This window comes from Triturus cristatus, chromosome 6 (genome assembly GCF_964204655.1).
Source record: "Triturus cristatus chromosome 6, aTriCri1.1, whole genome shotgun sequence".
In the NCBI taxonomy this organism is placed as follows: Eukaryota; Metazoa; Chordata; class Amphibia; order Caudata; family Salamandridae; genus Triturus; species Triturus cristatus.
In genome coordinates this window covers 338,564,731-338,589,519 of record NC_140589.1, presented here as the reverse complement: position 1 = coordinate 338,589,519, position 24,789 = coordinate 338,564,731, and the positions used below count along the sequence as shown (strand labels likewise).

The 24,789-nt window shown below is 44.7% G+C and overlaps 1 protein-coding gene across 1 annotated transcript in view; it reads left to right on the top strand.

The window, feature by feature from the left end:
* Window positions 1–24,355, top strand: part of KLF11 (KLF transcription factor 11) — a 32,911-nt gene extending 8,556 nt beyond the window's left edge. Inside the window, exons 3-4 of the mRNA XM_085610716.1 lie at window positions 11,824–12,805; window positions 20,042–24,355. Of these exons, the coding sequence (XP_085466842.1) occupies window positions 11,824–12,805; window positions 20,042–20,340 (1,281 nt within the window). The 3' untranslated portion in view covers window positions 20,341–24,355. The remainder of the gene's footprint in view (window positions 1–11,823; window positions 12,806–20,041) is intronic.
* The last annotated feature ends 434 nt before the right edge of the window (window positions 24,356–24,789 follow it).

Here is a 24,789-nt window from a genome sequence, read left to right as displayed (position 1 = left end):
GAGTCCTGTCCCCAAAAAATCAAGATGGGGTTAGAAACAAATGTAACATTAAGATGATACCATCTATTTCGTGGCTCCCTGTTCTTTTGACATGGATCAGGTTAATTCTGCGCATTGAGCAAAGATGGGGTTTCTGCATAATTTAATTTCCTTCATGTTGTTCTTTCACTATAGTGTTTAGTGCTTTGAAGTTAGTTTAGTAACCATGGAGCTATTTACAATCCGGTGTGCAGAAAAAAAAACATTTCTCTACTGTGACTAAACACATTTTATTGCAGAGTTTTATAACATTCTGAAAGTGGGCTGTTGTGCAGCTGCATCGCTATGAAATATTATGTAAGCCATCCTTAAGATACACAAAGCAGATTCTCAATCTCAGCTTTGATGAGAAAAGGTTTTATGAGGCAATGTGCGAATAATCTGTGGCAGCTTTGTAGACAACAATGTCGCTTCTGATAGAGTAAATTACGCTGTTTTATAGCATTTGCGACTGGTAGATCAGGCATTGTTGTGAAAAGCCTTACTCTGGGTCCTTGGAAAGTCAGCAATTACTGGGCGGTATCCGTCATTGGGGCTGTCCTTTACCACAGGTGTACCAGTACACTGAGTATTAATTCACTTCAGTGTGATTGACCAAGTACTTGGTAGATCAGACTCAAAGTGTAGCCTGGTTGGCAGTAAGGCTTACTCTGGAAGGTGACAGTAGGTTTGGAATTGAAACTCAGTTACAGTAGGCACAGTATTCATACATAGTGTTCAATGCCGGCTCAGAACCATGTTTATTTATTATTTATAAATAACAAGTTAATATTTACTAAAGGTAAAAGTATGTTCGAGGCATATGAGCTGCAGATTGTACACTTAGCATAGATCGCCATCTGGTGTTGGGCCCGGATGTTTGCAGTTTGTTTTTCTTCTTGGACAGTCTTTGGAAGTCACGAGTTTGGTGACTCCTCCTTCGGTCCGTACTGCGCATGGGCTTCGGCTCCATCCTCAGATTGTTTTTTTCCGCCATTGGGCTCGGATGTGATACTTCGTGCTCCGGCTTCGAACTTCTACGGTTCCAGCCTCGACGGAAAATCCTCGTTTCTTCGAGTTTCTTCATCATCATCTTCATCTCTCGAAGCGGCACTTTTCTCCATCCCGTACATCGGCACCGGCCTTCGGGCCCTCCTCGACTCCGGTCCCGGCCGATGGAAAGGACTCCGTTCAAAAAGTGCCCAAAATGTGGGTCTAAATTTCCCCACACCGACCTCCATCAGGTGTGTAATCTTTGCCTCTCTCCAGAACACGAGGCCAGAGACTGCCCCGCCTGTAAGTCTTTTCGATCGAAGAAAACCACCCGGGATCGAAAAGCTCGACGCACCATGGCGCACTCATCGTCTGCAGCTCCACCGGACATCTTCGGAGACGGCGCCGAAGCTTCGGGGCAAACACACACCGAGCAGGAAGAAGACGTCGTCAGCGCTTCCGAGGCCGACGACTCCGACGTGGAGGACATCACACCGGCGCAGCGGGCCGTGAGTACTGTGCCCCCTCCCACCCCCACGCCCAAAACCAAAGAGACTCAGGTTACTCCCTCGCCTGCCGGCCTGGGCAAAACCAAGACCAAAGCTTCGATCACCCCACCTTCGGGCCCGGTGTCGAAGCCTCCAAAGTCTCACGGCAGCTCGGGATCGAGCCAGCCGACGCCCGGTGCCGAGAAACAGCATCCGGCACCGAAGAAAGCAATATCCAGCTCGACTCCGAAGCCACCGGTGCCGAAGCCTGGACTCTCGGTGCCGACCAAACACAAATCTGTCGGCACCGACGCTCCGGCGCCGAAAACTCTTTCGACGCCGAAAAAACCGGAGGCCCCAAAAAAGCATGGCGCACACAAACCATCGAAATCCTCGGTTCCGAAATCACTGGTGCCGACGGACGATTCGGCGCCATTGGCTCGGTTTACACCAGACCCTTTACAAAAGACTCTGTCCAAAGATCCAAAGACTGGGCTATTGACTTTAATTATCAAGAAAAGACGCCTTGATACTCCGGCTCCTCCTCCACCACCCAAACGGAAGGACTCTGCTACTTCTCCCCTCAGAGTGCCCTCCCCACTACCACCTCCCCTACCTCCTCCACCTCCTCCACCCCCTCCCCCTCCCAGGTCTCCGCCACCTTTACCTCACTACTCTCCGGCCCCGTCCCCAGATCCGGATGACGGGGACCCGGACAATTATCCGGCGGACGCCCCAATGGATCCCACTCCGCCAGGGACCCCAGACCCGTGGGAGGATTACAATAACCCTGATGTACCCGATATTCCTCAGGACGACCTATACCCATCCAGGCCGTCTCCTCCAGAGGACTCCTGAGGGTTCCATCATTTAGTGCAGAGAGCAGCACACTACCATGGGGTGGACATGCACACTGAACCAGTGGAAGACGACTTCTTACTGGATACATTCGACATACAGGACAAATCCACCTCTATCTTACCCATGCTTAAGGGTGTCACCAAGCATGCCGCAGAGGTGTTCAAAGACCCTGTCAGGGCCAGGGTACTAAACCCTAGAATAGAGAAAAAGTATAAGGCGGCACCCACAGACCCCGCATACATTAAGGGCCCTGCTCCCTTAGATTCCCTAGTTGTCTCTACAGCTAGAAAGCGGGCTAACTCCCAGTCCTCAGGAGAAGCCCCACCGCCAGACAAGGAATCCAAACTCCTAGACGCGTCTGGCAAGCGCACCGCCTCTCAAGCTGCAAACATGTGGCGCATTGCAAACACACAAGCGCTACTTGCGCGCTATGACAGAGCACACTACGACGAACTTGAGGCTCTTATGCAGCACCTCCCCAAGAAACACAAGCGTAGGGCTCATGAGCTAATACAGGAGGGTAAACTCATTACAAACACCTCCATTAAATGTGCCCTCGATGCAGCCAACACTGCTTCTAGAGCCATAAATACCAGTGTCCTGCTTCGTCGCCATGCCTGGCTCAGGATCTCAGGGTTTAAGCCTGAAGTCCAGGCGTCCATACTCAATCACCCCTTTGACCAACAAACTCTCTTTGGGCCCAAGGTAGACGAAGCGTTGGAAAAGATGAAAAAGGACACAGACACAGCAAAGTCTATGGGGGCACTCCAAACACAAGCCTCTAAACGTTCCTTTCGACGCTCCTCCTTTCGTGGCACAGGCAGAGGCTTCTCCACCGATAGCACCTCTACCTCCTACAAATCCCCTCCTCAAAATACCTTTTCAAAGGGCAACCAAAGAGGTGGTTACAGAGGTAACAACAATAAGGGCAGGGGCAAAACTAACAACACCCGTTCTGCCACCCCGCCCACACAATGACTTCCCTCCGCTCCCCCCAGACCATTCCACTCCGGTCGGGGGCAGACTACAAAACTTTACCCACGCATGGGAGTCCATAACATCGGACAAATGGGTGACCCAAATCATTCGGTCAGGGTACTGTCTCGAGCTAACATCTACCCCGCCCAATATCCCACCAAGGCACCGTCCAATGTCTCAAGAACATTCCACACTGCTCAAACAGGAGGTACTCTCCCTCCTCCAAAAACACGCTATAGAGCAGGTCCCCATCAATCAGCAAAATCTAGGGGTTTACTCCCTATATTTCCTAATACCAAAGAAAGACGGTACCCTCAGGCCCATTCTGGACCTCCGGCCTCTAAATGCCTACATACATTCAGACCATTTCCATATGGTCACCCTACAACAAGTCCTCCCGCTCCTCTGTCAGGGAGACTTTCTCACAACCTTGGATCTGAAAGACGCATACTTTCACATTCCAATACACCCCTCTCACAGGAAATACCTCAGGTTCGTGGTGGACGGGCAACATTACCAATTCACGGTTCTCCCCTTCGGGGTCACCACCGCACCACGGGTGTTTACCAAATGCCTAGCGGTAGTAGCAGCACACCTCAGACGTCAACACATTCACGTCTTCCCTTACTTAGACGACTGGCTGATAAAAGCCGCGTCTTACCACCAATGCGTGCAGCATACAAACAGCACCATCCAACTGCTCCACCAGCTAGGCTTCACGGTGAACTACCAAAAGTCCCACCTCATACCATCTCACACAAAGCAATATCTCGGGGCCACTATAGACACCTCCAAAGGTATTGCCTATCCAAACACAGCCAGAATCACAAGCATTCAAGCCTTACGCAAAACATTCCTTCCCCAACACTCTCTTCCAGCAAGAGTGTTCATGAAGCTCATAGGAATGATGGCGTCTTGCATCTTCATAGTGCCCCATGCAAGACTACACATGCGTCCACTTCAAGAGTGCCTAGCACAACAGTGGAACCAGGCCCAGGGTCAGCTGACGGATCTGGTGTTGGTGGACGGCCGCACACATCACTCTCTGCAGTGGTGGAACACCACAAACCTTTCCAAAGGGCGGCCGTTCCTGGACCCGGTTCCTCAGGTGATTCTAACAGCGGACGCATCGCTCTCCGGCTGGGGAGCGCACCTCCTACACCTCACAATGCAAGGTCTATGGACGCCACAGCAAAAATTGCTCCACATCAACCATCTGGAGCTCTTGGCGATCTTTCTAGCCCTAAAATCTTTCCAAAAACAGATTTCGGGCAAAGCAGTCCTCATTCGCACAGACAACATGACTGCAATGTATTATATCCAAAAACAGGGGGGGGGGACACTCTCCCCAGCTCTCCCGCTTAGCCCAGAGCATATGGAGATGGGCAATTCCCCAAAACATCTTTCTCCTGGCACAACACGTTCCAGGCGTACAAAACACCATGGCAGATCTGCTCAGCAGACAAACGCAACAACTACACGAATGGGAACTGCATCCGCAAGTTCTTCAGCCATTCTTCCAACAGTGGGGGCATCCTCAGATAGACCTCTTCGCCACCCACGAAAACAAAAAATGCCCAAGCTTCGCCGCCAGATACCCACACCCATTGTCCAAGGGCAATGCGATATGGATGAACTGGTCAGGCAGATTTGCATACGCCTTTCCACCTCTCCCACTAATTCCATTAGTGGTCAGGAAGCTACAACAGCACTCCCTCACACTCATTCTGGTAGCTCCGACGTGGGCCAGGCAGCCGTGGTACACCACGCTACTACAACTATCAGTGGTACCACATCAAAAACTGCACCTATCCCCATGCCTCCTAACCCAGAACCATGGAGAAATCAGGCACCCGGACCCAGCTCAGCTCAACCTGGCAATCTGGCTCCTGAAATCCTAGAATTCGGATACCTTAACCTTCCCCCTGATTGCATGAACATCATCATGGAAGCCAGACGTCCTACCACTAGAGCATGTTATGCCGCAAAGTGGAAAAGATTTGTTATTTACTGCCGTAACAATACAATCAACCCTTTAGATGCATCCATACAGCACATCATATGCTATCTGCTCCATCTTCACAGGTGTAACCTGGCATATTCATCCATACGCCTACACCTAGCAGCGATCGCTGCTTATCTACAAAACAGACAGCATTTATCTCTCTTCAGAGTGCCCGCTATTAAAGCCTTCATGGAAGGCCTTAAACGAGTAATTCCTCCCAGGGCACCACCTTCCCCTGTATGGAATCTAAATTTAGTTCTTACACGACTAATGGGTCCGCCCTTCGAACCAATGCATAAATGCGAGCTACAGTTCCTCACCTGGAAAACAGCTTTTCTCGTAGCTATCACTTCCCTTAGAAGGGTTGGTGAAATACAAGCGTTCACTATACAGGAACCCTTCATACAAATACATCACAGCAAGGTCATACTTCGCACAAATCCGAAGTTCCTGCCCAAGGTCATTTCCCCCTTCCATCTCAATCAATCGGTGGAATTACCTGTCTTCTTCTCGCAACCTCAATCTGTTGCAGAAAGAGCCTTACACACACTCGATGTAAAAAGGGCCTTGCTATACTACATACAAAGAACGCAACCCTTCAGGAAGACTAAACAATTGTTCGTCTCCTTCTCTCCACCACATAAAGGCAACCCCATTTCTAAATCAGGGATAGCTAGGTGGATTGTAAAATGCATACAGATTTGCTACCAAAAGGCTAAAAGAACATTATCTGTTCCGCCTAAAGCCCATTCTACAAGAAAGTTAGGGGCTTCTATGGCCTTTCTAGGGAATATACCCTTAGATGACATCTGCAAAGCAGCCACATGGTCTACACCGCACACCTTCACAAAACATTACTGTGTAGATGTGCATTCCAAGCAGCAAGCTAGAGTGGGCCAGGCTGTACTAAAGACACTATTTCAAACCACTGCAACGGATACCGGTGGTCGCCGCTAGGGTTGGGTACTGCTATATAATCTATGCTAAGTGTACAATCTGCAGCTCATATGCCTCGAACGGAATATGCTACTTACCAGTATGCATCTGTTCTTGGCATGTAGAGCTGCAGAGTTGTACACGCCCACCCGCCTCCCCGGCTACCTGTATCCGTTCCAGTACATCTTATTTAGATACTACACACATGGGTTTCTCACTGTGATTACCAAGCTCCATCATTTCCCTGTTGGCGAAAAACAATCTGAGGATGGAGCCGAAGCCCATGTGCAGTACGGACCGAAGGAGGAGTCACCAAACTCGTGACTTCCAAACACTGTCCAAGAAGAAAAACAAACTGCAAACATCCGGGCCCAACACCAGATGGCGATCTATGCTAAGTGTACAACTCTGCAGCTCTACATGCCAAGAACAGATGCATACTGGTAAGTATGCCGCTCCCTCCCCAAACATGCTACCGAAGTAAATCTTTTGGTCCAAAATCAGGATCTTGACCTACTGTTCCTAACGGAAACATGGCTATCCGACAATACCGACCCGGATGTCGTCGCGGCCCTCCCCACAGGGTATCAGTGCCAAGCCCTAAATAGACCTAAAGGGAGAGGAGGCGGGATAGCTATAATTCACAGGGAACAATTCATTTGTAGGACAACTAACGCCTGTATCGAGGACTGTGAGAGTGGCCAATTTTCCATCCAAATCTCCCCAGCTCTCACCCTGGCAGGGCTACTGATTTATCGCCCCCCAGGTGCGCCTGGCAACTTCATCAATTCAACATTTGAATTTGTATCACAACTAGCTTCCTCCACCTCCAACTTCCTTATGCTAGGTGATTTGAATTTTCACTTCCTGGACCCCACGGACCGAGGAGCCTCGGACATTAAACACGACCTAACATCTCTAAAGATCCATCTAGTGAACAACGAGCCTACCCATGAGAAGGGCCACCTATTGGACCCTATTCTCACCAATATAGCAACAGTTACCACCAAATCACCCGTGACCCTCCCATGGACGGACCATTACCTGGTCCCTTTTTCCTGGGAAATCAACACACCTACCCTCCCAACCCCTAAAACTAAGGTCACCGACCGTCAATGGCGCACATTGTCATCTGAGAAATGGGCTGCCTCCCTTGCAGCCTCCATTCCCGAACTTTCCTCTGACTCCAATACGGCTGACAAGCAATTTAGTGATTGGATTACTTCGTCTCTAGATACGATACTCCCGGAAACCACCACCTTCAAACAGCCCAAAAGATTATCCCCCGCTTTATGGTATACTCCAGAGCTTAAAGCTCTGCGCCAAGAGTGTAAGAAAACCGAACGCTCTTGGAGACGCGACAAATCAGGTACCAACAAAAACAGCTACTCTATTTCTCTTCTAACCTATAAAAACGCTATTCGCAAAACCAAAAGCGTGTTTTATCAGGAGAGAATAGAGAAAGCGGGATGCTCCAGTAAGGAATCATACGTCATCCTGAAAGAGCTTTTAAAACCTTCAGAACAAGGACTGGGTCTTTCCTCCGACCCCAAAGCCGACCAGGAGAAATGCCAACAATTGGCTAATTTCTTCCACGACAAAATACGTCTAATTCTGGACTCTATCCCGCCCTCGAGCCCGGGGGAAGAAACCGCTTTCTCACACATGACATCCGCCTCGTGTCTGTCCACCTGGGGCCAGGTCACGATAGACGAAGTGAGAAACACGTTCAATTCCATGAAGAGCGGCTCCCCTAGCGACCCTGCGCCTCTGTGGATCCTTAGGGAGGTAGCCCCCACTATCATCCCCTCCCTTACTCATCTGATCAATACTTCATTCCAACAAGGAGTTGTACCTTTGAGCTGGAAGAAGGCTGTTGTAAAAGCCCTACTGAAGAAGCCTTCTCTCGACCCTGAGAATCTGGCGAACTACAGGCCCATTTCCTTACTCCCAGGAGTCAGCAAGATCGCGGAAAAATTAGTTAATAGGAAACTCTCGCAGTTCCTAGAGGCCAATAACAAACTTAAAAATTCTCAGACGGGCTTCCGACCAGGGCAGGGCACCGACATCGCCCTCCTGGCAGCGGTAGAGGAGGCCAGAGCGCTATTGGACGGGGGAGGATCAGTGGCAGTGATCCTCCTCGACCTTAGCGCGGCGTTCGACACCGTTGACCACCAACTCCTTATTGAAAGACTCTCGGGAGTTGGAGTGGAAGGCACAGCCTTATCTTGGCTTGCATCTTTCCTGACCCTACGGTCCTATCAGATTTGGGAGAAGAACGCCCGCTCATCCGAAATGCCCCTCCAATGTGGTGTGCCTCAGGGCTCTTCCCTGAGCCCTACATTATTTAATATCTATATGTCCACATTGGAGGAGGTTATCACCCCATTCGGAGTGAGCGTCGTCAGCTATGCTGACGACACACAACTAGTGGTGTCCCTGTCCCATCCCAAACAACAGAAAGCTGATCTCTTCAACTGCCTTACGCAGGTCCATCGCTGGATGAATAGTTCAGCCCTAAAGCTAAATGGGACAAAAACCGAGGTCCTTATACTTGGCCCGAAAGGAACCGCACTCCCCCTGGACAGCTGGCCAGCCTGTCTAGGTCCTCCCCCTGATCCAAAAACAGAGGTGAAAAGTCTGGGTGTATGGATCGATTCTGATCTCTCATTCACCTCGCAAGCAAAGAAGGTAGCAGGGACCTGCTTTGGCCTTCTAAAATCTTTGAGGAAAGTCCTGCCCCTTCTTCCCCCTAAATCCCAGAAATTACTAATCCAAGGTCTCGTAATATCGAGACTAGACTACAGTAATGTGATTTATCTCGGTGCTCCCGAAGCGACCCTGAATAAACTTCAAAGAATTCAGAACACCGCTGCCCGGATCATCACAAACACCCCGGCCAGATCATCTGCTAAACCCGCTCTCAAACTTCTTCATTGGCTCCCCATAGGGGAGCGAGTCAAATTCAAAGCCTTGTGCCTCGTCCACAAAACGTTGCATAACCAAGGCCCCCCAGTTCTTAGCAACTTCATCACCCCTTACACAACCACCAGATCCCTCCGTTCTAACACAGAAAACCTCATTAATACCCCAAGATTCAGGAAAGCCCGACCAGGAGGACGACGCTTTTCGGTACAAACTGCTCGTCTTTGGAATTTACTCCCCCGCGACCTACGTCTTGAACCTCGATATCTGCGCTTCAGGAAGTTGCTAAAGACGCATCTCTTTCCCTAGTTCTCATACTCCCCCGTGTTCTATTCCTTACCCCTCCCCTCCTCTGCTCTCAGCTCCCGTTCCTCAGGTCTGCTGAACTAGGGTTTCACTAGCGCTGGGATACTTCCGGGTGACTACGCGCTTTATAAAAATAAATAATAATAATAATAATAATAATAATAATAATAATAAGTAGCATATTCCTTCATTTAAAGTAAGATACTCCAAATAAAACCTGAAGGTCCTAGTGTCATCTCTTCCTGAGACCTCAAATATTGTTTTAATACTTAAACACTGAGGTGCTATAGCCAGTTTATCATTGGAGTTTCTTGGCAATAAATTGTAGAAAGACAGCAGCAAGGTTTTGGCATATTTCACATTTCTTGAGGTCTCTTTGTTACTACTATTAGTTTCAGTTTGCAAGTTCTAGCCGATGACGTTTTTTGTCTGGGTTTGTGGGCTTTATTACTTTCTGTGGATGTCCACACATACAGAAAGTATAATGTGCCTTTTTTCCACCTGAAGTGTGTCAGACAGTAGCAAGGAGGGAGCAAGATGGCAGCTGACAAGTGTTAATTTTCAGCTGTTAAAGTTGGCAATGCAAGAATTCACATCAAAATCTCAGATTAGACAACCAAGTGCAGAAACCAGCTAAACAGATTATATTATACAAAATAACATAAAAGGGACTTGCAAATCTATTCGAAGATACCAGCATACTGAAAATCATAAAACTGCATGTCAGTCTCTCACACTTCATCATGCAACACACTGCTAAGGGCTGCGTCCCATAACACAATCCCCGCACCTCAGTGGTCATCACACACAACTTGGAAATACTCCCCACATAGGATGAAAACAAAAAAGAACAGCTCCGGTTCCACTAAACGAACAGAATTGGTCCACACTGTGGAACTCGGTCTCACACAATAAGATCTCCCCGGTCCTCTCCCAAACCAAATACTGGCTACTGCACAAAGCATATTGGACTCCGGCCCGGTTATTCTCCTTAGGTCTCCGTAGTGATGCAACATGTTGGAACTGTAATAAAGAAACGGGGATTTAGCCCATCTTATCTTTCAGTGTGCATCAGTAAAACCTTTTCGGGGGAAAGTGTTTGCCTTCTTAACTGACATGTTTAACTGTACCTTGACCCATGAATTTTCCACCCTACCAATGGCCTTCTTGAACGCTGACCTAAGATCTGACGCTGACAAATCTCTACTTGACCTTTTATTAACATCCGCTGTGAAAATAGTTCTTGCCAACTGGAAGGACACAAGCAAGGCATCCTATAAGGGATGGATAAACTGGATCACTCATCTCAGAGGGGCAGATAACATCTCCTTGCAGAACTCTCCGTGGAAACCCGCATCCAGGTTGATGTGGAACTCTATAGACACTTATCTCGACTCCTACAAACCTCCATGAACACTACTGTATGTCGCTGAACCACATCTCATGCCTTAACGCTTCACCCCTTGTACTCTGTATCCTTTTACCTAATTGTTATTACCGGTACTACGCTGTTATGTGTTAGGTCTATTAATTTCAAACTGCTCTTGTGCCCACAACTGCAAAGAGGCCAGGATGTATAGTATACCGCCAGTCTAATCGTTGTTTTCCTTTTCCTTCTCCTCTTTCTTCTTTCCTTTTTCTTCTTTCAGTTCCTTTTCTTCTCTCTCTACTGATCACTTGGGTTAGCATCTTGATACCCTCATAGGAATAATAACCTTTTGTATGCTTTTGGACACGTTATATTTTTGCTTTATATATATATGTGCTAACCCCGAAACAGTATTACTCTATGTATCTTTGTTATGGAAAATCAATAAAGTACTTTGAAATGGCAAAAAAAAAAGAACAGCCTTCCAACCACACACCATACACGGTGTAGCATGCTACTTCATGTAGGCAAATGCTTCACGCCTCACATAGGGATAGTCAACACTAAATAAATGCTGAAATACAATACAATTGGAAAAAAATTTAATGACTTGATGATTCAAGGATTTTGTATTGTGTGACTATCAATGGGGAAAAAACTTATTGGGTGGAACTTACCTTTTAGTTGTGAATAAACATCTTCTGTAGATAAACATCTGGCTTCACTGTGCTCTCTGTGCAACAACGTTATACACTGCTGCCCTATAGAATGGAATGTAGAGGCACGCATTTAAACTTTGGTTCATTTTTTTGATCTGCTGCAATGATCCTTTACCTCATCGCATTCTGTAAAGGTTACAATACAGTGTATCTAGCCAGGATGAAAACTCTTTGCTTCTTTAGTTTTACATAGCGTTTAATTCTGTGAAATGTGTTTCTTTACAGTGTATGACTCCACCACACAGCCCTGAATTTGTGGAACCCTCTGCAACAATGCTGCCATCCTCACAAGTCACGTACTGCAAGCCAGCAGCCGTTAAAGCACACTCGACGGTGTGTGCCGCCATATCTGCCGATAGAGCCAAAGCACCTGCCAAATGTATGGAGACACAGACTTCCTGCAAGCTTGGTACCACTGAGCAACTTGCTTCTCACTCTTGCAGAGCCATGGCAACAAGCGTGATCCGTCACACCGCAGACAGTTCTGCCTGCACTCACCATCACATTCCCACGCCGCAGGTGGAAACCAGAGTTTCTTTGGGCAACCATAATTCCACCCAACATTGTGAAGGACAATATCTGAATCATTCCAAATATTTAAAAGATGTGCCTAGCACGGAAAGTTCGTTTAGTGACAGTTTTCCAGAATGCCAGCCTTGTTTGCACAATTCCCCTATTCATCCTTCTGTTAAAACCCAGGAACCCAGCTGTCCTGTTCAAGAACAGGGTTTAAAGAACTTTGAACATGATCAACAAAGTAGGGTCTCCCATCTGGTTTCCGTGCCTGTTTCGAGCCCCCCACTTCTCTGCCAAATGATTCCTGTTGGTGGACAGGCAGGGATGATTTCTGCCTTCTTTAAGCCACCTGCACAGACGACCTGCACAAATAGCAAACCAGTCATACCCAGACCAGCTGCATCCTCTCAGCCAATCCTCATGGGAACGTCGGTGCCTCAGGGAACTGTGATGTTTGTACTTCCTCAAGCCTCTGTCACGCAACCGCCTCACTGCCAGCCACCTTTAATGGCAGTTGGGCACACAAAGTTATTGCCTCTAGCACCAGCGCCTGTTTTCATTGCCTCTGGTCAAAGTTGTGCCCCCCAAATAGATTTCTCCAGGCGGCGAAATTATGTCTGCAACTTTCCAGGCTGCAGAAAGACTTATTTTAAAAGTTCACATTTGAAAGCTCATCTCCGCACTCACACTGGTTAGTATATCAAACGTTTGTACCGAAACCTACTGTTATCTAGTATTAGATTTCTATGGGGTTACACAGTTAGTACAGGATGGCGGTAGAGGGCATTGTTGTCGCACAAGATTTCTTCATGCTATTGTTTAAGTGGCAGAGAAACCGAGTGTTGTTTATTTTACAGTGTATTTCATTAGATTACATCAGGGCTGAGTCATAATCTGTGAAAGAACCTTGCTGTGCCCTTACAGGTATCTGGTGTGTCATCTGGCAAAAATACAGTATCCCTCGTGTTGTTGGTCACTGTGTTGTTCGATTAATACTTTCGCCACTTTTTTCCTGTTTCTGTTGTTAGGTTAGCTTTTTATTTATATTGCCGTTTAGCTACTATTTCTCACTCACTGCTGCTATGTTTAGTTTCTATTTATTTACACCAAGTTGGCTTTTAAAACTAGGCTAGCATCACATTTTCTGACTCACCACTTTTAAGTCAAAATGTGCCTTACTTTGGAGTTGATGCCATGTATGTGTTAACATTTAAAGCATTACATAAGAGCCTGGCAATAACATTTACCAAGTTCTCTGTGGTCCTTTTCCTAATGTTGTTTTTACGAGGTAGTTCCATTACATGTACCAAAGCACTGAGACAAACAAGACAGAAAGGATTGAGAATGTACTTCTTCCAGTCTTCTAAACACATTACTTAATTATCCATTTATTTTGTGTACCAATTTTTGAGCTCAGTCTTCTCAATGCCGTCTATAGCTGTAAGAAAATTAGATGTAATGTATGGTGTAAGTATGTTACTTTAGAAACGGGTATTGCAACACTATTCAGGTGTAGCTGTGCACACCAGGCTGCTTATTAAAGCCCTGCATTGGTGACTGAGCGATTTTTGCACTAGTCTCTCTGTGCAAACGCTAGTACAAAATTGGCTGGTCACCAGTGCAAAATTCCTCAGTCTACGGCGAAATGCACAGCGGCAACCTGAGGAGGAACTCCCCACCTTGCAGAAATCCTTAGGGCTCTACTGCATGGCCTGCATCTCTGCAGTGGTTTATTTCGGCGAAAAAATATTGAAGGCTGTTTTTAGTAACAATTGTTCTGGAGAAATAAACACTCACAAAAAGTCTTTAAAAACAGAAGAGGCTGTTCAGGCCTGTTCAGGTATTCTGTGGGCTGGGGCGGGTGGGTCAAAGAGGTTGCGGCAGGCTACCCCATTCGGCAATCCTATCTTCCACCCTGGCCCACTGACCAAGTGTTTGTGTGTAGTAGTCGGACGGTTTGGTGACCTAATGGTTTGGGGGAACATGTGGTTTGTCAGTAGGGTTGGAAGTTGCTTGTTAACAATTGCTTCGCTCGCTAAAAAGCCATTGGTTGACCTCGTAGACCAACAAACGAATGACCTTTAGCGGGCCCCCAATTGCCAAGATCATGGAGAAAGTTATAACGTAACAACTCTCGTGGCACCTAGCACAAAATATTCCTTCGAAAGGACGGAGCCATCTCTAGGCGACCAGAGGAAATATCTGCTGTGGGCAATAGACAAGTGCTCAGTTGCTGGGGTGACCTTTCCTCTGACAGTGGCATCCTGTTACATAGGATGCAGGAGTGGGTAGGTCAGGAGAGTGATACTACTGGGTGGTTTAGGTAATTGTCCAAGTCATACATAGGATGAAATATCCAATGTGGTGGATTCATTGCACCCAAATCCAAAGTGAGCTCTGCAACCCCACAGGTTACCCTTTATCCCCTATTTTCTCTTCCATCTGTGGGAACCCCCTCCACTATCTACTAGCAGAGTACACCGAGGTTTCATTTTTATGTGAATGATACTAACCCGCTCTTTACCATCATGGGCGGCTTCGACAGGGAGACTGTGGATTTCAACAATTTAATTGAGGTTATTAAGAACTGAGTAGATGAAAACCGTTGTGTCCTTGATGCTAATGGGACCTAGTTTGAACAAGTCTGGTCCCAATGTTCTGTTGTCCAATTGGGCCCTGCCTGCATGCAGTTGTGGTTTGACATGATTCATATTAATGGTTCTAGGAAAGTTAATATCATTGGCTTTGTCTTTGATTAGCATTAAACATAGTACTACCAGGGAAGCCTGTTGAGACAGAATTATGGGTTTTGTATTTCGATTTTGACGAAACTCCATCGCCCACATGAAGAAACAGGAATGTGCTATTGCACAAGTTATTGTGGGGCCCTGCAGCCTCAGCCTGTTCATTAACAGACTAAAGGGATTCATTAGCAATCTACAAGGATTGGAGGGGTGTTTCTAGCGATCGAAATATCTCGGTTATCCAGCAGAGATTACACTGTCTCTGAATTTAGACATGAATACAATTTAGGGTTCTGCCATATGTTTTCAGATCCCTACAACATCACCTCCTGAACCATTGGGAAGACCATATTAATTCATCACAGCAGGTCCCTGAGGTCAGACTTTTGGTGTTTTTAATAGAAACCGCTGGATGCTAAGACAATTTAGGCAGTGCCATCGCTACTTTTGAATGAGCCACCATTACTTTAATATTTGATACATTTTTATTACGTTTGTCCAGCATCAAGACCTACAACACCAACTTTGATTTCAAAGGCAGTAAGAGGTTATACACATTTAGCAGAACTCAACCTCAGTATTTGAACTGTATTCCAGTCCATTTTGTTTGCTCACTGTGCTCCGGTAGTTCCATTACATGTACCAAAGCACTGAGACAAACAAGACAGAAAGGATTGAGAATGTACTTCTTCCAGTCTTCTAGACACATTACTTAATTATCCATTTATTTTGTGTACCAATTTTTGAGCTCAGTCTTCTCAATGCCGTCTATAGCTGTAAGAAAATTAACCTTATGCAAACCGGCCTTGGTCCGTCTTCAAAGAGTCCAGCACTAACTGCCAGGCAATGTGCCTTTTGAATGACGACAGAAGTAGTTCCAGACCAATTTCAGCCTTGCAGGGCCTCTGCGGGTAGCAGCAGCTTCAGTCATAGGCATATTGAGAGCCTGGATGTGCGTCTAGTCATACCGATCTCCACTTAAAGCATCTCAATGAGAAAAAAATATAAAGTGATGGCTGGGATGTTGGTCCCCCCCGGGTCATCTTCCAGCTCATTGTTTTTGCTCACTTGGCCATTACAGACTGGGATCAGCTCGGTACTCACCAGGCTTGGCCATACTTCACAAATTGCCAGGCCTCAACTCCTCTGAATGGGAACACAAGCAACCTCAGACTGGTTTCAGCTGTATGTGGTCTCCTCAGTGCGAAGCAGCTTAAGTCATATGCACTGTGGTTTTTCCTTGCTAATTTGAGAGTCTCGGGATTGAAAGTGTTTCAAAAAGAGTCTAAAATTGTTCTATTTGGTTTTGAAACAATCTGCCGTTATGGGCTTTTGAAGTTGGTTTAGACAATCTAACTAAAAAGAATGATGAAGTTAGTGAACTTTACTTAATTTAGAATAATGTATGTGTACCAGGCACCACAGTAGTAGACCATTCAAACTACCCACAATGTTAATTGCGGTTTAACACCAAGGACTTACAGGACGTGTAAAGGGCATTGTGGGGTAATCGTGTGGAAATGCACAGCCACTGGACAAACATGGAAATCTCTGCTGGTGCTGGCCAGTTAACATCCTCAGGCGCAACTTTCTTAGATGCAGGAGTGTCTTGTGTTCCTCGACCACCAATGCAGCCTTTTCACCCTACAGGTTCACATTGGTGTAATTCTCCTCTCACTGCATCAAGAGGCCTAAGGTCAATGTACTTCTAGAACGCCTGGTCAACCAAGCTTATTGCAGTCTCTGACTGCAGAACTGCTTTGTTATTGCCAAATCAAGCCTCCTCACACGTATGACATCATAATTGGAAGCATATTCTGAACTCACGTTGCACCTCATTCCACGACTCGTCATGGCTTTCTACATCATGACCTTGGCTAAACATCAGTCTTCTTAAGCAGTCGCTCAGAACATTTCACTGCCCTGTGTAGGCAGGACTCCTCAAGGTTAGGTGCTGCATAGGTTGGATGGGTGATGGCATGGCCCATAAACAGAACGCTATATCATCCACTGCATTCAAGGGATGGGTAATACACCTAGTGCTTGTCGGCAACATAGTGGGTCTTTTTGCTAAAATGCTAAAATAATCTTAGTATTGTAAGAGCTGCCCCAGACATATAAACCAACAGCGGGTAAAATTGGGTCAGGTATAAACAGTGCAATGAGCAGGGCAGTGTATAGCATTGAAAACAGTGAGCAAGCCAAGTTGTTAAACCAATGAAGAAAAGCCAGTCTAGAACAACCATTAACAGTAAGAATACTGGAGAGGTGGATCATGAGAATCTATGGTGGTTACGCAAACTAATGCAGTAATCAGTGACCACTTTTACTGTAGCTGCAAAAAATGTGGGAAACGGCTGCTTGAGTAGCAGTTAACACCTCCAGTATTGCATACAAGTTGTTCACATCTATATGGGACCTACTGCTAAGCAAATAATCCAGAAAGCATTATAATACTGAACAAAATGGTGTGTGACAAAGCGTCCAGGTAGAGAGCTGCATTTTCTGCACCTCCTCAAAATATTGTATTTAGTAAAAATATAGAATCCTTGTGGCAGATTTTGGAATAGGCAGTTATTGAGGATTTGCTGAAACTTGAGTCTACTGCGGCAACTTTCACTGTCTTTTAAAAAAATCTTTACGGTAGGGGGTACTTTATGTTTTTTAAATAATACATGGTCACAGTATCACCCTCTCCTTAACCCAACATTCAATCATCGGTCTCGTGCTCCTAATACTCAAATAGCTCTTTTAGTTGCAAATAATTTGACACTGCTTTATACGCAGGTTTCAGGATTCTATTTATTGTTCCGAGTACTTTATTGAAAAATTTAACAGGCTATATCAGGTATAACAAGTAAATCATGTAGGAGAATTTGGGCCACACGAGTCCTCGTAAGTTACAGCTCTAAAATGCAGCATCAGAGGGAACTGCTCACTGGTTCTAGAACCATTCCTAGTTTATACATTTCTTCTGCACTCCTGTTCCACCCTGGTCTTTCGCGACAGTGGCATAGAAAGAAAGGAGAAAAGGGAGGTACACATCAACAGCAATTTTGGCACTCTCCTCCTCACCAGTGAGTGCACAGACCTATGGTGATCCAGTACTAATATTTCCAATGTAATATTTATGGAGCGCAGATATTGGTGTCACTAGGCGGAGAGGTAGGTGGTCAGGGGTCATGTCCAACCTTTTCTAGTCATAGACTGGCACTCACAACCTTCCTCCCCTCTATTACTACAGAAAGGAGGTTATACAGCACCGACACGTCACTCCGTACTCCTGCAAATAGGGCAAGGGTCAGGGTCATAATAGCTCACCCTTTGCACCAAAGTATACCCCTGTGGTGCATTGCAAAGGATACCCAGTTTATATAATCCACAGAGAGGCTACCATTCCTATATGGTCACAATGACAAAATTATTAAACACTTTAACGTACAGTTTTAGTAAGCCAAGCTTTCATTTGAGGGTTCGCCCTATTACAAAAATTACTTATTAAACAATCAAGTGGCGTGTTTGAAATGAGATTATGGTCACAGGAGACAGTCTCAGGTTTTTAAAACATTTCTACTGAACACAGGCCATAAAAGGTGCACTATGCTATCCATAATATACCCAGTCGTGTCTGTACTAATATTGTTTCTCCCTCGCTGGGCGTCAATCCCGAGCATGCGCTGCTACAGAAATATCCTCTACTCTAATTGGACATCAAATGAAGCATGATGGGGCTAATTGCATGTCCTGTTCCTGGACTCTGGTTGGTCGCCTATACTACATACCTTAGAAACTCATACTATAGTACCAGTAGGGGCCAGTTTCCTTAAAGCATCACCACATAATATTAAATGGTCTTTGCTTCTCTTCAAAATAAGCTTCTTCCTCCATGCACTAGTTCAATCGGAGATTATTCAGGAAACCAAACCATAAAATGGAGCTCTATTGCAACAATTTTCAGATTCCCTCTTTGATCTTCCAAAAATGCATTAGTGGCAGGAGACAGAGGAGTCCTGAAGTAATACTTAGGGTGTTAGTAATGTCCAGAGTTAACAGTTGCTGTTGGGGAGACCAGTACCCTCAGGAAGAACCTCTGACCCTTTTTCCAATGGCTGGTGAATGTGGCCGAGGTGAAATGACCCAGAAGTGCCTGTGTACACTGCTGTGCCATTCTATTTTTCCTCAATAACTGGCTGGTATATAGTCAGCCTTACTGATTGTTAGCCAGGCACCACTGGAGGGCCATTGGTGATGCTGTACTGTGTATGCCAAATCACCCACGGTGTCCAGCACACAGCATTTACACTGTAGGTCCATAGTTCCTCAAAGAGCTTTCACTGCCAATTCCCTGTCGAACATACTATGTTTTTGTAATCGGATTCCCTGTTGAACAACTTGATTAAGATGGCTTGATTCCAGGTCTGTCCCCACAACAATATTTCCTCTTCCAGTCGCTTCTATATTATAACAGTATTAAGTCCCAGTATTTCTTCCCTTGGCCTGAACTGAATATATGACTGATGGTGTGGACTCCCTGCGGTACTGTATGGTGAACTCACTAAAGCTCCATTGCTGGAGGAGTGCCATGATGTCTGCTGTAGTACTGAGCATCCATAGCAGTGACACAAATTGCCCCTCTGTAGATCTCTGTCCATGGTACCAAAGTCTGGTAACATTCCGCCCTCCGTGCTTGCATGGAAGCATCGCAGCCCGACCACGGCTACAGTAGCTTCAGCATTTTGATAGGTGCACCTCAAGCAGGATTAGTATGACAATCGGTGGTAGGCAAAGGTACAGTGTGACTGCTCCAGTAGGTTGCTGCTGCATTATCTCAGCAAACATACTCTTGTTAAGAGATGTGTAACATTCATCCTATCCCTGTGTCCGCCTGTATAAATATATCCACAGCTGATAATAAGTAGAGACATAATCGTATCAAGCGAAGCACAATTATTCTAGACACCTGGTCCAGTCTTAGTTGTGTTGGTGTTGCACAAGAACAAATGCCATTGATGAAGTTGCTGGAAACGTTTGAAGAAAAAATAAATGAGTACTGTACATCTAAGTTCTTGACCATTAACCCAGCGTGAGTCAATGGAAAGCCATTGCAATACCTTTGCCTACGTAAATATAAACACTGTTCTAGTTACTGAATTAACTCACCGAATTTCGTTGATTCCTTTCAGGTGAAAAGCCTTTCAGCTGTAACTGGGAAGGCTGTGATAAGAAGTTTGCACGCTCAGATGAACTGTCCCGCCATCGCAGAACGCACACCGGGGAAAAGAAGTTTGCCTGTCCCGTGTGCGACCGCCGTTTCATGCGCAGTGACCACCTGACGAAACATGCTCGGAGGCACATGTCCACCAAGAAGATCCCCAGCTGGCAGACAGAGGTTGGCAAATTGAACAGAATTGCTACTTCCGACAAACTCAAGTGCAATGGGAGTCCTGTGAGCATGCTCATTCCCATGCCGTCCTCAGTGTGAAGGAGAGCAAGGGAGGAACAATACCGTGTATGAACTTCAACACATATTGCAAATCTGCAGCGACTCAGCAGGAGCCGAACAAGGGATTGTTTTAAAAGCTTTACTCTGTTTTAAAAATTATATTTATGACTTTATCTGTCCTGCCGGTTGGGGCCCTATTCAGTGAGTTTCTTCTTGGGCGAATTGCCATGTTTTTATTCACATTCGTACTTCAGCATTGAAACCACCACTGTTGCACATAACTCACAAGAAAACGTTGTAGACCAACATATCAAGTTAACCCATTGGAGCCTGAACTGAGTTAAGAGAAAAGGGGCATTTTTTTATTCAAGGAGTTTTGGAAAAGCGGTGATCAACTTTGTTTTCAAAGTAGCTCTGCTAACTTGAAAATAGCTTTTCATTATTTAGCCCTCTGTAGGTATTATCTTGTCATTGATCAGGAACTCTATATTAAAATTTATTTTCAAGTTTTTAAGTCTTTCGTCATGTTTTTTTTTATATGTTAAATGCTTTAGAGTAGGAAGCTCTGGTAAAATACAACTAAGGCCCGTTAAAGAAGAAAACTCACTGACAATTTATAGGGACTTGGAGCTATAAGCCCTGGATGTATGTTGCACTATTCCTATTTCACTGTATAGAAACTGATTTTGTTGTATAATACACTTCTTAATTTGTACATCTTTTGGAAATAATGATTGGCACCTTGGCCTTCAAAGGTCTAGGCATAGTTGAAATACTGGCACTGGACTGTAACGTGGTATATAACATTGTGTGCCCTCTTGCTTTGTGACTCGGTATACATTATAATGTGGATCTGCATGCATTGTTAGATGTTGAGGCTAAGGTTGAGTGCTTTGGTTGTCTTTTAAGTGGTTAAACAGGCTTGTGATGCACCATTTAAAGAGCAGTAGAAGTGTGACCCAGAAGGGTTCCAACATGCCACATTTCTTCCCCCTACTGTCATTTTGTACAGCGAGCACATTGGCCCTTTCAGTTAACCGCAAGCATGATTAAAAGTTATGGTGCAAGTAGATTTAAAGGGATACATGTGATAATAATGTCTGTAGAATGTGGTCGCATTGTGGCAGTGGCCCATTATATGTCCAGAGGGAGACAAGTCTATAATAAAACAGACAGGAATTTGCCATCCTTCTTTTCATTTGACAAATACTAGACTTTTTCGAGAGGTGAATTACCATTTGTAACATCAGGTGGCCATTATACGTTTCTAGTAGCACCTGGCCCGAGATACAAAAACAAAATCTATGTTTACAAGACGAATGCTAATTTTCAGAATTGTGGTTTCAATATAAAAAGTTTTGGAAGCATATTTTCAGTGAAATTCGTTTGGCGGGGGGCTCATCCATCCACATTCAGTTTGTTACCAGCAAGAGCTCCTAGTCTAATGTTTACAATGGCAGTCTTTCACTGGTTAAATTTGACTGATAGCCATCTATCTGGAGTGTGGTATACACATTTTTCTGACAGGGTACAGTGGTTGTAGTACATTAACTCTTATATTATCAAATAGTGCATAGCGTGGCTTTTTGTTCGAGATACCATTTAATTTACAGCATGTGATAAAAGAGTATGCTTCTCATTTAGTGTGTGGAACACTTACTATAAATTATTACATGGATATCCCCGAAATTTGTTCATATGAAAGTATGTGTAAACGGAGCAACTGTTATCTCTAGTTGTTTCTGCTCATAATCCAGTTAGTGACATAAATGTCCTATCACTGGCTACATAAAGGGCCTGCAACTAAGATCAGTACAAAATTGTGTCGTAGCCTTCAAACTTGGAAAAAGGAGTCACAATACATATCCCCCCATACAGATCTGAAAGAGCAAACACCTGAAAAACAACTGACTTTACGTAGCATGCTCTGCAAACTAAATTGCCTTCAGAAAGCTCTTGAGTAATAGACATGACAATTACCCAGATCCATGCTGCTTACAGTAATGAAAAGAGAAAGCTGAGTCCAGTCAGTTAGGATTAGGCCTGGGCAGAGTTCATTGAGTTTTACTCCACGAAACACCGCAAAGTGACAGAAGAACTCTGCCTCGCTCTGTGGAGTTCCTCTAGTGGCAGAGAATTTTAAGATGTGCTTTTCGCACCGATTTTAAGCACCAGGACTTTGTCCCATGCTGTAAAATCAGCACGAACCGCACTCCGCATCACACCGGAGGGCGCTGCTATTTTCTGCCGCTCGATTAGACACTCTACTCAAGCAGCAGCTTCCTCAACGCGCTCGGCAGATTTCTCAACTCGAATGGATGCCACCACACGCATTGAGAAATCTTACAGAGAGGAGGTCCAGCGCGATTTTTGTCTCGCGAGCAATCGCCAACTTATCGCTGGAAAGCCGCGCAAGACAAAAAACTCCACTCTGCGTTGCTTCGCGGAGTATTTCGGGACCCCGATTCCGCATGGAGCGTGAAGTAGGCAAAACTCCGCAGACCCTGCTGACGGAGTGGAATTCTTCACACATCCCTAGCTAGGATTCAGTCAGTGACTTGCAGATCTCTGTGTTGGTGCACAATCCACTGCACTATCTTAAATTCGGCTGAAGGTTTTCAAGAACATACCGAGTGCTTTGTTGTGAAGCTCTCTTTATAAACATTTTCAACATCAAAATGTTCCCTTGTTAAATAGTAATGGTTTAACAATGAAACATAGTTCAAAAGTAACTACTTTTCAGCTGCTGAATGGCTGAGTTATACTGGTGAAAGAATAAGTCAAAGATTTGTTTGTTACACTTGCTTTGAAAAAGTACAGGAGTGCCATATTAATAACAGATTGCAGATTACACAAATGCAATAAACCAACTAGATTGCTCACTGAATTAAATCCTCAATTCAGACATCTGTTGCGAGCTACTGACTACAATTTAAATCATGTCACAGCCAACTCAGCTTCTATCCTTTCCGAGTCTGGTTAATAGAGTACCATCAAATTAGGTTATAGTAACACCTAATATTTGCAGTGCTTAAAAAAGGCAATATGAAGGTCTACGTAAAAAATAAAGTTATTGTTTATGTAAATGCATACATACTTTCATTTAACATATACAAATACCACTTTATACAGATTCTTTTACCCAATCATGAGCCATCTTTTTTTCTCGACCGTGGCATAAAATTTAGATATGTATCCAGAATACCATAGTCACAAATTGTTTGAAATAACTATCGTTTACAGAACTTTTTCCCCTTAAGAGTTAATAATGGAAAATCTGCAACTAATGAGACAGTTATTTAGAACACAAAAAATCTGCAACTAATGAGACAATTATTTAGAACACAAAATGTGTCGGATGATATTTCTGACTCCAGTATTCAGTCATACCTCCATTATTTATGTGCAGTATCATTTCTCAATAGATCTGATATTTCACCTATTTCCAGCCTGTCAGATGGAGTAGAACAACTAGGTGTGTTCTCTTCAGAAAGAGCATCAGTGGGCAACGTTGTGCCACCAACTCTAAAATGTTGCTAAATGTACAAGGTATAGACTGAATGCCCATTAGAAATCAATGTGACCTCCACTGGCTACATGCACAATAAACGTGTGCAGCTACCTGCACCTTTTATGATCAGGGCACACTATATTCCTTTTACTCAAAGTGAACGATGTTTGTACTTAGAATTATTATGGCTGAATGATGTGTTCCACGCAATAACTAGAGGTGAAACTCTTTATTGTAGCCCGGGGTTTTCTTTTGTGTTGGGGAGCAGTGCCATACTTACCAGTGCAGACAGATAATGAAAACAGGACCTTTTAATTTTTCATCTTTTTCATGGTTTTTCAATGTATATGGATTAAGCATGATCAGACAAACTTTCCTAGTGCACTTTAAAGCCTGAGCAATTTTGCTTAATGTCTATACTTTGAGCCTTCATTATAAGTATTGATGGAATTTACAAATGTTTCATAATTGTGTTGTATTTTTTAACTGAATTTTAAAACTTGTATTTAATAAATAAAAAATAAAAAAATAAACTGCAAAACTAACTTTGTTTGACAATATTTTTTATATTCAGTGTAAAAATGCTCTAAACATACCTAAATGAAATCTACCACAGTTACTAAAAAAGTTTGGGCATTTTCCCATCACACTTAACTCAAGTCACTTTGGGGGTCATTCCGTACTGCAATACTGAATAGAACATAAAAGTAAACTTTATATTGCATTATGTAATATAGAGTGTATCCTCCATAAGTAGTGATGCCGATGCCTTTATAGTGTGAGCTTTTATGTTGTTTATATTATTTTTCAATTCATTCCTCCCCTCACTCCCTAAAAGTTCCTGCTGGGTCTGTCAAAGTGCTGATGATGCAGAAATCATTTCGAAAGGCGCCAGTAGTGGTTGTCTACTATCAAGCACTAGGCAGAGATAGAAGATCCGTTCATGCCAGGCTATGACAGTCCCCATTCCTAGTGGC